The 15,782-nt window shown below is 48.3% G+C and overlaps 1 protein-coding gene across 1 annotated transcript in view; it reads right to left on the reverse strand.

Moving 5' to 3' along the window:
• Positions 1-15,782, reverse strand: part of SART3 (spliceosome associated factor 3, U4/U6 recycling protein) — a 651,822-nt gene that overhangs the window by 603,285 nt on the left and 32,755 nt on the right. The window contains exon 2 of the mRNA XM_086943090.1: positions 2,745-2,871. Within this exon, the coding sequence (XP_086799216.1) occupies positions 2,745-2,871 (127 nt within the window). The remainder of the gene's footprint in view (positions 1-2,744; positions 2,872-15,782) is intronic.

The raw sequence follows: 15,782 nt of genomic DNA on the forward strand, positions 1-15,782 counted from the left end.
CACCGGGCGCCATCTTCAAAGAAATGCCCAAAACAAACCTTTAAAAATAAAAAAATAAAAAATAATTTAAAAAAAACACAGCCCACCGCCGCAATGACGATCGCAAAAGAGCGGAAAAAAAAAAAAAAAAAAAAAAATCGCCGCAACGCCCACGATTCTGCCTCGTGAATGACAGACAGATCTCTCTTCCAATGGCTAGCCTCCATTTATGGAGCTAGCCAATGGAAGAGAGAGGAGGGACAAAGCCAGTACTGTTGTAACATAAGATTTCACCTGCGCAGCGGATCGCCAGGCGAAACCTAAAAAGTACCACTTTTTTGGCACAGGCCATATTTTAAGTAAGGTGAATACATTTACAAACTTGGGTATAGTATTAGACTCTAAACTTAGCTGGCTGGCAATGATTAATTAAAAAGAATAGAGGTTCCTTCATGAGAGCTTGTGCAGGCGTAAATGAATTCTCTTCCTGTTTGGGTCAGAAGCCTCTGAAACGTATGCTGGATATATACAAAGGCAAATGCACACCAATTTTAACCTTTGGCAGTGAAATATGGGGTTATGTGAATATAGACCAACTGATGATAGCAGAGAATAAACATCTCAGAGGACTTTTGGGATTGGGACAATATAGCTCCACTGAAATTATACACAAGGAATTTGGTATCAGTTATATTATAGATTATATTAGGTTACGGACCCTGTAGTGTTTGGTAGAAAGAAGTTCTAAGCCTGAACAGATTAATGATACTAGATTGAATGAAATTAGACAACATAAGCAATATACCATGGCTTGTTTACATGAGAGATAATTTTATAAGCTTAGGAAGACCAGAATTATTATCGAATACATCTAATATTACCAAGCAAGACGTGGCCTGGCTATAGGAATCTTTTAATGTAAGAATGGCTGCTGAGAGAGAAGCTTCATCACTACCCAAACCATTATTTCGAAAATGTATCATGGTTAAGAAGGTTCCTGGGATAGAGGCATACTTACTCTATAAGATGCCTACTCACCAGCGCGGTCTTAACTTTTTTTAGGCTGGATCTGTCTCATCAGTTGTTGTATCCTTAGGGAACATGGTATAAGTATACAGATCTCCATATTGTTCCTGCAATTTATTTTTTAAATGTGATACTTTGTACATCGTGATGATGTCTCCTATGGTTGCACAGCTCCGCCACATATGTTTATACCTGTTTTTTACTAGATTCCTTTGATTAGGTCAGGCCTGCATTTTGTTTCTTCAACTTTTAAATTCACAGATAATATGTTATAACATATCAATGTTTCTTATAGGGGTTCATAAAGCAGTACAACAGGGGACACTACCAGTGATATTGTATGCTGTATAAATCTATGTATGTACTTTTTTTATCTTGATGGATTATTTTATGTACTTGTATGATTTTATTGCAAAATCGAATATAAGTCTTATGATTATGTTAGGATAAGAACAGCTGGGAGAAATGTATCAGTATAATTACATCCATGTATGTTTTATTGCTTGAAAATTGTATTCTTTCCATCACTGCGGTGTGCATTTTTACCCACCTATTTCAGTGAGTATTTCTGAGCTGCCCATCCTAGAATATAAGATAGATAACACGGGTGACATCGCTGACCCTTAATGAGCCCACTTCCAAGTACGTTTTTCTAAGGTTTTGTCCCTTCGGTTTTCGTGTTAGTATTGTGGTAGCATTTTGGCAATTAATGTATTACGACTGTAATTGTTTTATATACTTACACTGTTATGACCTATGACTTTTATCTATCACGTTTTTATGTATTTATAATGGTTTTGCACTATGCACTTTTATGGTTCATTGAACCAAAATGAAGTTGGTTGAAGACTCTTGAAAGCACACTTAGTGGATCGACAAGGGGCCACAGGGCCTGATCGCTGGGAAACAGTTCAGGTACCTCTACAGGTTAGAACTGATGGAAAGCCCCCAAAGGGAGACTCATCCTTATGGTTGCTTCCATGCCAGGGTCACCATGGGTCTCGTAAACTGATACGCTCTGACAACTCAACTTCTGTGAGGATGCTGCAAGTGGTTGGCATATACAGGATGTGGTCGGGAGTCCAAATACATATAGGTGCAGCACAAAACTAGCATCGGCATCCCAAACGCAAGTCTGTATGGACTTCCGACTTGTCCTCTTCTTCCCCCACTCTCAGTCAAGTTCAGGCATGTAAATTGAAAAAGTACAGACCTTGGTAACTTAGACTCAGATTTATAACTACTTGATCTATGCTTTGTGTCAAGAGATGAAAACGTTATATACTGCTACTCCATTATCCTGGTTGTGCACAACACATCATTTGAATGACTGTAAAACAGTCAATAAATGCATTCAGAAGAACTTAATTACACAAGATTGTCACAAGCGACAGCACATGCGTGCTGACTCGGGGAAGACCCAATGATGGGCAAACACAAAACGGAACCCTGATGAAAATATTTTGGTCCTGTTCTGCCTTAAAAGAAATAAAGACAACTGACTGATGCAAATGCAAAGATCACTTAAAGCTAAAAAAAAACACCAACGTGAAAGTAAAATGTGTGGTTTGCTTATTCTTGCTCTTTCATAAAAAACGAAATCAGGACAGGATCATTTTAATTACAGGAAACCTCTAATTCTCTTAACCTAGTCACATAATCTTTATCCTGAAAACCAGATAGTAAATACATTCAAACAAAAAAAGGTAACTGTGCTAAAATTGGGCAGTTTTTGATACCTTCAGTCAATGGAAAAAGCTCACTCATCTTCTGTCGAGCCCGCCTTAGTTTCCCCAGCTCTCCTGCCTGACGGAGCAGTTTTATCAAGTCCACATGGCAGTTATAGTCGAAGGCATTAATGGAAAGCTGAAAGAAAGGCACACAGAAAAGGTTCTTACAGCTATGAAAAAATATGGAAAATAACAGTCAGGTTTAGCCACCACATAACATACATACAGAGAGAGCATTCAAAAAACTAAAGCAGTTACTCATGAATATAAAGTATTTCCACTAGAAAACTGAGGAGCTCAATAACGTGGAGGGCTCAATCAGACAGGCAGTGCTACTTTTGTCAGCTACATAGATTTTGAAATAGTCTTTTTGGCCATCTATTTTCCCACCTGGTCCAAGAGAACTGAAAAGAAAACCTTGCACTGTGGTTTTTTTTAGGCTGTACTCTCTTCACTGAGATTTTATGTCTTGTTTTGGGAGCTTTTCCTCACATTTATGCAGCACTTAGCTTCCAAAGCAGACCATGAATGATTAAGAAACCATATCATGTAGCTTGACATCATTTCCAATCATATTCTCATCCAATGCCAAGCTCCATATCTAGCATAACAAGCAAATGACACCTACTCTCCACCACCATAAATGTATGTGTTGTTAAAATGTACCCAGTTGAGTAGAGAACAGTACACATTTAGGCAGCACTTTAGGTATGATTGCTACAGGTTTTTATTTAAGATACAAAAGGGCAACTATAAACCAACTGGCCTCTTAGCATGGGCTGTTGATTCGGCATACAAGTTGAAACGTGGTCTAATTCTATCCCACTTTTCTCTCCCCAGGCCCATTCCCAGTGACCTGGGAGAACAATTTGTTGTTTGAGCAATTACAAAAACTTTACATAATAAATGTCTGGAGCATTAATGATAAAATAGTCACCCTTGGCCCAGATCCGGCAGAAACAAAGTCATGATTCAAAGATTGCATGTCTCAAGTTGACAGGTGGATGAGCACAAATCACCTTCAATTAAACTGAGGCAAGTCCGAGATTGTTTTTTTGGCAAGGCTTGTGAGCACTGGTTACATGACTGGTGGCCCCCGAACCTTGGCCCCTGTCCAATCCCAAAAAAGACGGTACGGAATTTAGGATATCAATGAAAATTCAAATCAACTACATAATTGGCTCCTGTTTTGGTTGATGCGTAGTTTACGCAAAGTTTTTAAATGGATTCCGATGGAGGCCAGAAAACCTCTAGTTCAGGGATTGATCATTAACGGTATGGATTATGGTAATTCCCTGTTGTCCTCAATCAACAAAGACCTTCTTACAAGGCTTCAGATTCTGCAGAACACCGCAGTCAGTGGAGAAGTGTGGCTCAATGGTTAGAACGGCAGATCCTGGTGCAGAAGTCTGGCTCGGGACCAGGTTTCAATTCCCGCCACGGCGGGTCTTGGGCTCAATTTCCTTGGACCTGATAATTCTCGCCTCAGTGCCTATTCTAATCATGAGTCTCACTCTGCAACTCTGGGCAATAGCTTGCTTAATCTCCACAACGGCCCCAACAACACTAGGATGCCTGTCTTCACCTTGGGGGTGTCCAGGAGTGGGCACTTCACAGGGAAAGTCCAGGAAGGGTTCCTCAGCAGTATTCGTACAAGCGCCGAGAGGCCTCCGGGTAGTCGTGCGCTATACAAGTACCTCTACATTTACATTTACTCAACCTCCCGCCAAGATCACCTTCGGCCCCAGCCTGTGAGAAGTTGGGCTGGCATATGATGTTCACTATTCTAGTGGGCACCTTGCATCAGTCCAAACGACCCTTATTGATGGTAGGCTTAAGACAACCTTTATAGAAAGCTATCCTAGTGGTAGCTGTGGAGAGCAGCCTTCAGGCTAAGTCTTGAAGGAATGTAAAGCAGCTTGTTTTACCAGTCTATAATCTCTTGAATGATCAAATGAAAGTACACCACACAAGGTATATATCAAATATATATGTATTTATTATAAACACAACCCCTCTAGTCTCTTTATGAGGCTAGAGGCAAAAGTACAATACAAGAACTTAATTAGCACACAGTAAACTAGCACAGTATAAGTTTTGCCCTAGGGGCCTCACAAACTATATACTAAAATAGTGGTATAAGAACCACGTGAGGGATAGAAGTGAGGCCTAGGGCCTGTAGAACCGCTGGGGCAACCAGGACCACCCAAGGTAGGGACGCAGGAGACCCACGGGGGACGCGTGCATTGTCTAAACACAGCCGCGAATCACCATTGACTTCTATGGAGAAAGTTTAAGTTAGAATTTTAAAGTTTAAGGACACTTAGGAGTGTACTGCGGTAAAACCCCTTTATACTACCACACTTCGGGAGTCAAGACCCACGGAAGCACCGGAGTACTCGTGTTACCTCACCCAGGGAAGCCGGGTGCATAGGTGTCTTTCCGTGTCAGGTTTCGTCATCGATTCCAATGGAGAGCTGCGAAGAAGTGCTGCAGGCGGCCAGAGGAAAAGTGTCCGGGTGGATCCAAGGGTGGATTGGAGATCTGAAGAACCTGAAAGCAGAGGGGACAGAGTCTGGGTCACTAGCCAGTGACTAGGATGGCGACAGGAAAATACCAGCCGATGTCGGGTGCTTTAAGGTGAAGTATGTGAAGCTTGACTCTTCAGCCACGAGGACCAGGAGGCGTCGACGACGACCAGGAGCTGGATTCGAGCTGTCCCACGAAGGATGACGAATGCTGCAGCGTCGGAATCCGGATTGGACCCAACAAGCCTTGGCAACAGCAAACCACGCTAGATGACAAGATTGGCTTCGGTGCAGACTAACAAGGTCTGAGGGACTAATCCTTTGGAGGGGAGTCAGAGCACGTCTGGAGTTACCAGGACAGGTCAAGAAACAAAGGATTGTCCTTTGTGGGGACCCACTAGCCAACGGACTAGGGATCGCGAAAGAGCCTCGAGCTGCGGTGAAGAAAACGGGCCCACGGAAAACTTGTGGAGTGTAGGCCTCTCAGCTTCGGTGCAAAAGGTGCTCGGGGCAAGGGCAACAAACAGCCCAATGCACAACTTCGGGAAACTACGGGAAGTAGGTGCACTTGCAAACTTGCAGGATATCCAGGAGTTCCGGTCCCACGTCTCTCGTGATAGCTACAGGTCTCAGCTTCGCTGAAGACTCGTGTCAGCCTCGGAGATGTTTGGAAGTCCATGTCCTGTGTCGCAGATTCTTCGGGATCCGGCGGGAGCCTCGAAAATGCAGACGGGCAAGATGCTTCTTTTGTGCCTGTTTGAACAGGGAGATCACTCCTTGAACCCAAGGGAGATTTCTTCTGTCTTCCAGTCGATATGGAATGCCGAAGGTCCAAGATTTCGTCTTCAGAGTTTCGTCCAGGGTAATCTAAAGTCCATGGGGCTGGGTTCCTATACTTATACTAAGTTTAGGGGATGGATTAACTCTATGGCCCCACCTATAGGAGGACCTGGGGAGGGGGTAGTTACACCCCTTCCACTTTGTCCAGTTTTGCGACAGAGCTGGGGCTGAGTGCCCCAGCAACCGGTTTGAACTGGGAAATGCATGGAGCACCTTGTGTGCCCCAGGCAGTGTCTGAAAAGCATTCACTGAATGCAAACCACCCTCACTTAATACACTAAAGCCTGTCTGGGGAGGTGTTGGCACCTCCCTGGACAGGAAACCTATTGTCCAGGCCTCCCCTGCCGGAGTTTCATCCAGCAGCAGGAGGTCAGACTCGTGACTTTGGCAGCAGCATCCATTTTGTGATGCTGAGGCTCTTTAAAACATTTACCGGGTGTACCAGTGTGTACATGTCTTCTCCCACAAGAAGGGTGGAATTCTACCCTGGCCGCCAGAAGTGGCGGGGGGTAGGATTCCAAAGTGTTTGACAACAAACACGACATGCTTTGATAAAGCCAAAATCAAAGTTAGCATTAACAGCGAGGATTAAAATGCACTTAAGAGTATATGGTATAGCAATATCATAGAACAGCTATAAGGAAGGGATTCCGAAAGCTGCAGAGGGGCTCAGCTCATGCTAGGGCACCCTCTCACACAAAACCAAGCACTCTGCATTCAGGATTGTCAAGGCCTGCCACAGGAGTGACTTATAGGTCAATATGTGTCTACATATATAGGTATACTATATCTAAACAAGCATTTACAATGCAATGGTTTTGCCTTTGTTAAAGTTAGAGCTATTGGCATTGCTCTTGACATTTTTTTTATTTATGTTTTTTTCTAACATAAATAAATGGCATTGTCATTTACAATGCCAATAGCTTAATCTCTCGCAAATGCCACACACAAACACCCACAGAGAGCCCCCACACACACACACACAGAGCCCCCCCACACACACACCCACACAGAGCCCCCCACACACACACACAGAGCCTCACACACACACAGCCACACAGAGCCCCCCTCACACAGAGCCCCCCCACACACCCACACAGAGCCCCCCCCACACACTGCAAGCCCTCCCCACACACTGTGAGCCCCACACACTGCGAGACCCCCCACACACCCTGGGAATCAACATGAAAATAGGGCAATGACTGAGTTAGACCAAGAAGCAGGGGGTCAGTGTATTCTGCACTCCTCAATACGTTGAATAATAGTGGGGATCACCAATCTATTGTCTTTGAATAAGTCAATAGGGACCCCATTTAGGCCCAGCACTTTGTTACCTCCCTTTAGGGTAATTTTGGGGAATCACTACTATTTATGCTTCCTGGCATACACCCACACAGAGCCCCCCACACACACACACAGAGCCCCACACACACACAGCCACACAGAGCCCCCCTCACAGAGCCCCCCCACACTCACCCACACAGAGCCCCCCACACACACCCACACAGAGCCCCCCCACACACTGCGATCCCCCCACACACTGCGAGCCCCACACACTGCGAGCCCCCCCCCCCACACACTGCGAGACCCCCCACACACACTGGGGATCAACATGAAAATAGGGCAATGACTGAGTTAGACCAAGAAGCAGGGGGTCAGTGTATTCTGCACTCCTCAATACGTTGAATAATAGTGGGGCTCACCAATCTATTGTCTTTGAATAAGTCAATAGGGACCCCATTTAGGCCTAGCACTTTAATACCTCCCTTTAGGGTAATTTTGGGGAATCACTACTATTTATGCTTCCTGGCATATCTATTAAAGTGGCGATGTTGTATTGCTTATAAAAAAGTGCCACACATTGATGCCGTGGGGTCATGGGGTCCATACACCTATCGGTCTCTTCAATCGGTGAATTTACAATTTTCCCAAAAAATTGAGAGTATTTTCTTTTATTGAAGGGAACGGGTGTGTTTGCTTAAAGGGCTTTCGTGACATCAAAGCTAGGATTAGAATTGATACCAAAAGCTAGACATTACCAGCCTGTATCAGCTTTACACAAAACAGAAGTTAACTTTTTTACAATGGGCTTTATTTGAAAAGTGCCCCGCCCATAGACCGCCCTTTTCCCCCGTAGTCAGAGCAGTTGTGCCTGCTTTCCTGCGACTGTTGTCGTTCTTCAGAGCAGTCGAATGGAAGCTCCATAAATCGTTCTTTTAGTACGCTGTACAATAAGTCTCAAAACGTGAATTCTGGATCAGGCCATCTAAACGTATAAAGCGTGAAAGTACACGTCTCCCACCGGAAACCGGATGCTTCCCTTGAATGGGGAGCGAGTTCCAGATGCGCAAAGAAGGTGCCATGACTCTCATCTGTCCTACAATAAAGTACACTATTACCCCACTAGCCACACCTAGCCAGCGTCATGGAAACCAAGGTTCATTCATAAAACTCAGCTCACAGGAATTTCCTCCCCTTGCCTGACCCCAGGCTGCTGTCAAGTCAGCTTTGCTCAAGGTGACGAAAAGAGAAAGAAATGGAATGTGAATTATGTAGCAATCTTGCACATAGTGCGTGAAAGTGAAAGTAAAAGCTCCCATTTTTTGTAACACACAATAAAATGTAAATACCTCTAAATGCCAACTATGCATTCAGCAGTTAGTAAAGCAAAAATGAAGCACCTTTTTTGTAATTGTGAAGTGTGATGAGAGCATAGGTTTTAAAACTATCAAAACAAAATCAAGACACTTGGTGATGCCAAAATGATAACTATGCACAGTAACCAGATTTCTGCACATTATCACTTGAGTGCTATTTAGTTTACTCAATAAAGCTGAGCATTTGCACACATTTAGTGCCATTTTAATGGGAAATATGTTGGCTGTAAATGAAAGTGCGCTGCCACACAATGCTTTAGTTACATTAAAAAACACCCTACCTCATGTCCATTAAACCTAGGTGGGCCATGAAATGTTGTCCTTCTAAAAAGTGAGTCATAGCTCTAGAAAGTTTGAGAAGCAATGGACTAAAGGCATGGGGAGATTGTGAGGCCTAAAATTTGGTTTCAAGTTCTAATTCAATAATCAAGTTACCTCGTTCGTACACTTGACTCACCAAATGTAGCAATAGCAAGCAGAGAAGGCATACTCCAGGGTGCAGTAGAGGGACTCCAAGTCAGGTACAGCATAACACAGTATTGTCAAATATATGTCTCTTCTAGACACTAGAGCATCCACTTAGTACAGAATGAAACCCTCACAAGAACACCACGACTCATACAGTCCACACCACATACATGATTGCTCTCCCCACGCCCACGTTACATCTCCTACTTTACTCATTCCCACACCGCTGGTATTGATGCAATCCTTGGCCACACCACAGACCATACTTGCTTGGCCCCTGGGAAATGTTTCTGAGTACAAATTTCCTGGAGTGAAAAACAGAGCATTCCTCTGCAGGCCAGCCTCTTATACCAGGGACACTGGTCAGTGGCCTATGGAAGGATGAGGAGGTCCTCAAATCTTCACTGGCATCATAAGAAAATACATATTTCTTTACCGGCCACCCACATGGGACGCTTCCAAAAAGTATGAAAAAGCTGGTTGCCTTTGGGGAACAGGAACATTTTTTAAGAGGCTGCTGGCCTTATACGGAAAACAGATCATTTCTGCAAACAAAAGTCTACTACATGCATATGGAAAAATATTCCACAGGCTAACAACGTGTGGAAAATGGGGATATTTTCAACAGGATTTAGAGGTTTTCTTTCTATGGCCGCAAGCCTTTTGAAAATGTATCAATAGGCAGATGTGTCATTTCTTAACAGCCTCGGGAACTCGCACAGGTGTTTTCACATCAGAAAAGGAAAATACCCAACCTCAAGGCTCCAACGCCTGAAACTTGAACCTGGAAACCTACAAACCAGGCACCTTAAAAAACACCCACAACTAAAAACGCAGCGGCAAAAGAGAGAGAGCATCTATTCTAAGCTTGTGAGGAGATCTCAGAAAACAATTAGCAGCAATGGACTAGTAAAAAGGTGTGCGTAGTGAAAGCCGAATGATAACCAAGGAACTTTAGATTCACAATCATACATAATAAGCTGGGGCAAATCTGGAGACCAAACATGCTCCACCGCCAGAGGTCAACGACCCCACCAATAATGCAAATGACTGACAAAGGAGGGCACCGAGTAGGCAGGGGAGTTGATGGAGCACAAAGGCATGCCAGAGTCCGAGCTGTCAAAGACCTGGGAGGCCGGCGGGGACAGGAATGCGTGCAGAGAGGTAACGCTGGAAGCATAATGGGGTGGCAGGAATGGGCAGACTGGCTAAGAAGTGGGCCAGCAGGGAGGCAGCAGCACTGAGCAGGCATGGGTAAGGCTGGAGACCGTGGAGAGTCGGGTAGATGTGGCGAGCCGGCAGCAGCCACAGGGGAGCAAGGCCCGAGTACAGGTTAAGGTGATAAACTACGCAGCCTCCATTTGCCATGATTTGGAGTTTTTAGACCCTGGGCTTCCTTGTACTCAGTGTGGGGGGGCACTATAACACTGCGGAAAATGGCCCACCCCCTGCTATCGATTCACCCTCCCACAGACGCAGGAAGAACGCCTCCCATAACTTTTTACAAGCGTGTCCGGCTGCCAGCTGAGCTCAACCGCCCACCTCCAAAATTAGAAACACTGTACAGTACCTAAGCTCAAGGGCGAGCAGGGCAGACGGGCATTATCCAGCAGAACAGCATGACGGGGTTACAGACAGGACTAGCACTGCAGGCAATTATCAGATAGGGCGAGCATCACCAGGCAGCACAGGGATTCAAGGACAGAACAAGCATAAATAACATGAATGAAGGCCGGCATTATCAGGCAGGAAGGACAGGCATTCACATGAAGGAAGGGCACCATCAGACGGGCATTAGCAGTAGAAGGGCCAAGTACCAGCAGGGCGGTCGGGTATAAGCAAGCAGGACTGGATCAACAAGTGGGACTGGCATCAGCAGGCACGACTGGCATCAGCAGGCTGGACAAGCAGCACCAGGGGCCACGGGCATCAGCGGGCAGGGCCGGCACGGGGCTCCTAGCTTCCCTCGTTCGTGCGTGAATACCGTGCACAGGCCAGGTATGCTTACACTCGCGGATGTGTATTCTTATTTATCTAACAAATTCAGGGATACAAATCTTAGAATGTAAGACAAACTCTAGACTGCAACAGCTGCTCAGGCATGGATCAGGGAATCTTGTGAGCTCTAGCCCGGGCATTAATAAGCACGATCAGCATTGACCGAACGACAGGCAGCAAAGTCAGCAGCAGCTGGTGGAGAGGGGATCAGCGGTCCGGTGGGCACTGACGAGAAGACCAGCCAGCACTTCTCCTCCGGGGCTCCATGCGTCCCCGGGCGGGGGCGGGACTTCCGGCCGGCCGCGCCAGGATTGGCCAGCCGGCCAACCACTTCCGAAATGACGGCGGCTGCAATGAGGGCGGGTGCACTCAATGCCGGAACAGATTCGGGGGCGTTCCCGAGAACAGGCTTTCGGCTGACGTAGCCAAAAGCCAAAAATTCTCAGGAACGCCCCCGAATCTGGTCCGATATTGTAAATGTAGTTGAGCTTATATAGCGCACAGCTACCCGCAGTGGGTGTCCCGGCGCTTGCTTAGGGAACCCGTCCTGATATTCCCCTGAGTGATAGCCCCAGCGGGTATCCACAAGGTGAAAGTCAGGCATCCCGCCGCGAGGGGCCGTTGTGGAGATTAAGCAAGCTATTGCCCAGAGTCGCAGAGTGTGAACCCGTGAGTCGAGAAGGCACCGGAGCGAGAATTATCGAGTCCGTGGAATTTTTAGCCCAAGACCCGCCGAGGCGGGGAATTGAACCCTGGTCCAGGACCGATCTCAGCTTCCGGGTCTGCCGCCTCTAACCCCTAAGCCACACTTCTCCACATATTGATGGACAGAGCCCTCTCCCAATGGCTAGCCTCCATTTATGGAGCTAGCCAATGGGAGGAGGGGGCGGATACCCGACCCCACACAGAAATCATAAGGTTTTTTGGCGCATGCGCACTACGTGCGCATCGCCAGTCAAAACCTAAAAACTGAGCGAAGTGTCCGGGTGCTTCTGTGTATCATCCGGTGAGGTACGTGTGCAGTGCCACAGTGTAATCTGGGCACAGGATCTCTGGGGTTCGGTGTGCACCGCCCTGATAGATTTCTCTGCAGTGTCCGGAGTGATCTGTGTGCAGTGTGATCTGTGTGCAGAAGTGCCCGAGCGTGATCTGTGTAGTGTCCGGTGTAACCTGTCTGCAGTGCCAGAGTGTGATTTGTGCACAGCATCCTGGCGGGTCTGTCTGCAGCGTCCGGTGTGACGTGTCCGATGTCAGAGGTGGGTCTGTGTGCAGTGTAAGAAAAACTGAGCGAGGTGTCCGGGTGCTTCTGTGTGTATCATCCGGTGAGGTACGTGTGCAGTGCCACAGTGTAATCTGGGCACAGGATCTCTGGGGGTCGGTGTGCACCGCCCTGATAGATTTCTGTGCAGTGTCCGGTGTGCATTGCCAGTGTGATCTGTGAAAGCGGTCTGGGTGGGTCTGTGTGTAGTGTCTGGTGAGATGTATCTGCAGTGTTCTGGTAGTTCTGTGTGCAGTGTCGGAATGTAATCTGTGCACAGGGCCATTATGGGGGTGGGGAGTGGGGGTGGTGCAGTGCCCGGGCTGTCTGTGTGCAGTGCTCTGGTGGGTCTGTGTGCAGTGCTCTGGTGGGTCTGTAGTCAGTGCCCTGGCGGATCTGTGTGCAGTGCTCTGGTGGGTCTGTGTGCAGTGCCCTGGTGGGTCTGTGTGCAGTGCCCTGGTGTGTCTGTGTGCAGTGCCCTGGTGTGTCTGCGTGCAGTGCCCTGGTGAGTCTGTGTGCAGTGCCCTGGTTGGGGGTCTGCGTGCAGTGTCCTGGTGTGTCTGTGTGCAGTGCTCTGGTTGGTCTGTGTGCAGTGAACGGTCGGTCGGTGTGCAGTGCCCTGATGGATCTGTGTGCAGTGCCCTGATGGATCTGTGTGCAGTGCCCTGATGGATCTGTGTGCAGTGCCCTGGTGGGTCTGTGTGCAGTGCCCTGGTGGATCTGTGTGCAGTGCTCTGGTGGGTCTGTGTGCAGAGCTATGGTGGGTCTGTGTGCAGTGCCCTAGTGGATCTGTGTGCAGTGCTCTGGTGGGTCTGTGTGCAGTGCTCTGGTGGGTCTGTGTGCACTGCCCTCAGGGGTGGCTCTAGGCTCATGGCGGCCCTGGGCAGGGAGCATAGGTAGGGGGCCCCGGAAGAAGGGGTCGGGTCGGGGCGGAGCGCAGAGGCCAGTGAAGAGGGGGGGGTCAGGGTGTTTGGAAGTGGAACAGAGCCGGAGGCCGCCAAATACCTGCCAGGGGCCGCCACGCAAATATGTATCCATCCTCAAAGGATTATTATATTAAGGTTATATATTGGTGTGGTGGCCCCTGGGGTTTGGTGGCCCTGTGCAGGTGCACAGCTTACACATGCCTAAAGCCGGCCCTGCTGCCCTGGTGTGTCTGTGTGCAGTGCTCTGGTGGCTCTGTGTGCAGTGCCCTGGTGGGTCTGTGCAGTGCTCTGGTGTGTCTGTGTGCAGTGCTCTGGGGGGTCTGTGTGCAGTGCCCTGGCGGGTCTGTGTGCAGTGCCGTGGTGGGTCTGTGTGCAGTGCCGTGGTGGGTCTGTGTGCAGTGCTCTGCTGGGTCTGTGTGCAGTGCTCTGCCGGGTCTGTGTGCAGTGCCCTGGCGGATCTGTGTGCAGTGCCCTGGCGGGTCTGTGTGCAGTGCCCTGGTGGGTCTGTGTGCAGTGCCTCGGTGGGTCTGTGTGCAGTGCCCCGGTGGGTCTGTGTGCAGTGCCCTGGTGGGTCTGTGTGCCGTGCGCTGGTGGCTCTGTGTGCCGTGCCCTGGTGGCTCTGTGTGCCGTGCCCTGCTGGGTCTGTGTGCCGTGCCCTGCTGGGTCTGTGTGCCGTGCCCTGCTAGGTCTGTGTGCAGTGCCCCGGTGGGTCTGTGTGCAGTGCCCTGGTGGGTCTGTGTGCAGTGCCCTGGTGGGTCTGTGTGCGGTGACGTGGACTCTGCACTGCTCGGGTGGCTCTGCAGTGTCCCTAGCCGGCACACCGTCATCTTTGGGTGTAACATTCATGGTCATCCAGGGGTGAGGGCTCTCCTGTCAGAGGAGCAGATGTCCAGCTGTGCAAGGGGGGGGCTCTCGCTGTCAGAGGGGCAGATATCCAGCTGTGCAGGGGGGGGCTCTCGCTGTCAGAGGGGCAGATATCCAGCTGTGCAGGGGGGGGGGCTCTCGCTGTCAGAGGGGCAGATGTCCAGCTGTGCGGGGAGGCTCTCCTGTCAGAGGGGCAGATGTCTAGCTGTGCAGGGGAGGGGGGGATCGGTTTCAGAAAAACAATACAAGGATGAGCAGGGGGTGTCCCCTGACGGCATGGACCTCCAACACCAAGGCTGAGCTACCACCCTCTGCACTTACACTCTCTCCCTGCAAAGAGGGGGGGGCTCGTCGTGTGGCACAGAGCGCAACATAAAGAGATGCCATTTTACACACCCTGCATTTACACCCTCTCCCTGCAAGGTTAGGCAGGTGTCATCATACGGAGGGGGGGGGGGCATCCCTGGGCACCGAGGGCAACATGAAGAGGTGCCATTTTACACACCCTGCATTTACACCCTCTCCCTCCAAGGGGGGGGGCTGTTTTGGGGTACAGGAGCAACATGAAGAGATGTAGTTTTACACACTCTAATATAGAGGCAGACTCCCATATTAGAGAAGGGAGAGGTGTGTGTGGGGGGGGGGGGGGATGAGGGTGCAATGCCATTTTACACCCCTGACTTTCATAACCACCTACTTCTCCTCAAAATGTTTCCCAGACTTAATGACCAACCCGGGCCAAAAGCACATCCATCAATGGAAAGTTTTGGGGCACCTGAGAGGCCCCGTGTGACTTCCATTTTTTTTTAAAAAACAATGACAATCAGCCCGCAGCCAATCAGTGGCTATCTATCCGGACACACGCCGGCTAGATTAGCACGCGGGCTAATGGCGCTGCTTAAAGGCACAATGGTCATCTGTTTAGAAACAGGGGTGATACAAGCTCTCCTGCCCCAGTCATCTGCACGTGCGCGCGCACACATCCAGAAATGCACGCGCACGGAAGCCACAAACAGAAGCACACAGATCCTCACACACAGACAAGCACACATAGAAACGCACACATTCGGAATCAAGCACACCTAATAACACTCATTGTATTCATGTGGCGCTTACAAACCGTTGAGGATGCGTTGAAACACACACACACACACGGAATCGGGCACACTAAAACATACACATAGAATCACTCACGGAAACACACACCCACATAATCACAATCACGCACATACACAGATGCACACATACAGAGAATCACACACAGAAGTACCTATACACACTCACAGAAACACAGGCACACATAGAAGTACACACACCTACGCGCACACAGACAAAAACACACATTGTAAATGGTAATACACAAGCTTGTACACACAGAAACACACACACGAAACCACAAACACTGAAACACAAAAACTGCACCCACAAAAAAAACAAAATCACGATTACGCACATACAGATAATCACACAGACAGAAACACACACAGAAGCACACATACAGAGAAAGT

Source organism: Lissotriton vulgaris, chromosome 11 (genome assembly GCF_964263255.1).
Source record: "Lissotriton vulgaris chromosome 11, aLisVul1.2, whole genome shotgun sequence".
In the NCBI taxonomy this organism is placed as follows: Eukaryota; Metazoa; Chordata; class Amphibia; order Caudata; family Salamandridae; genus Lissotriton; species Lissotriton vulgaris.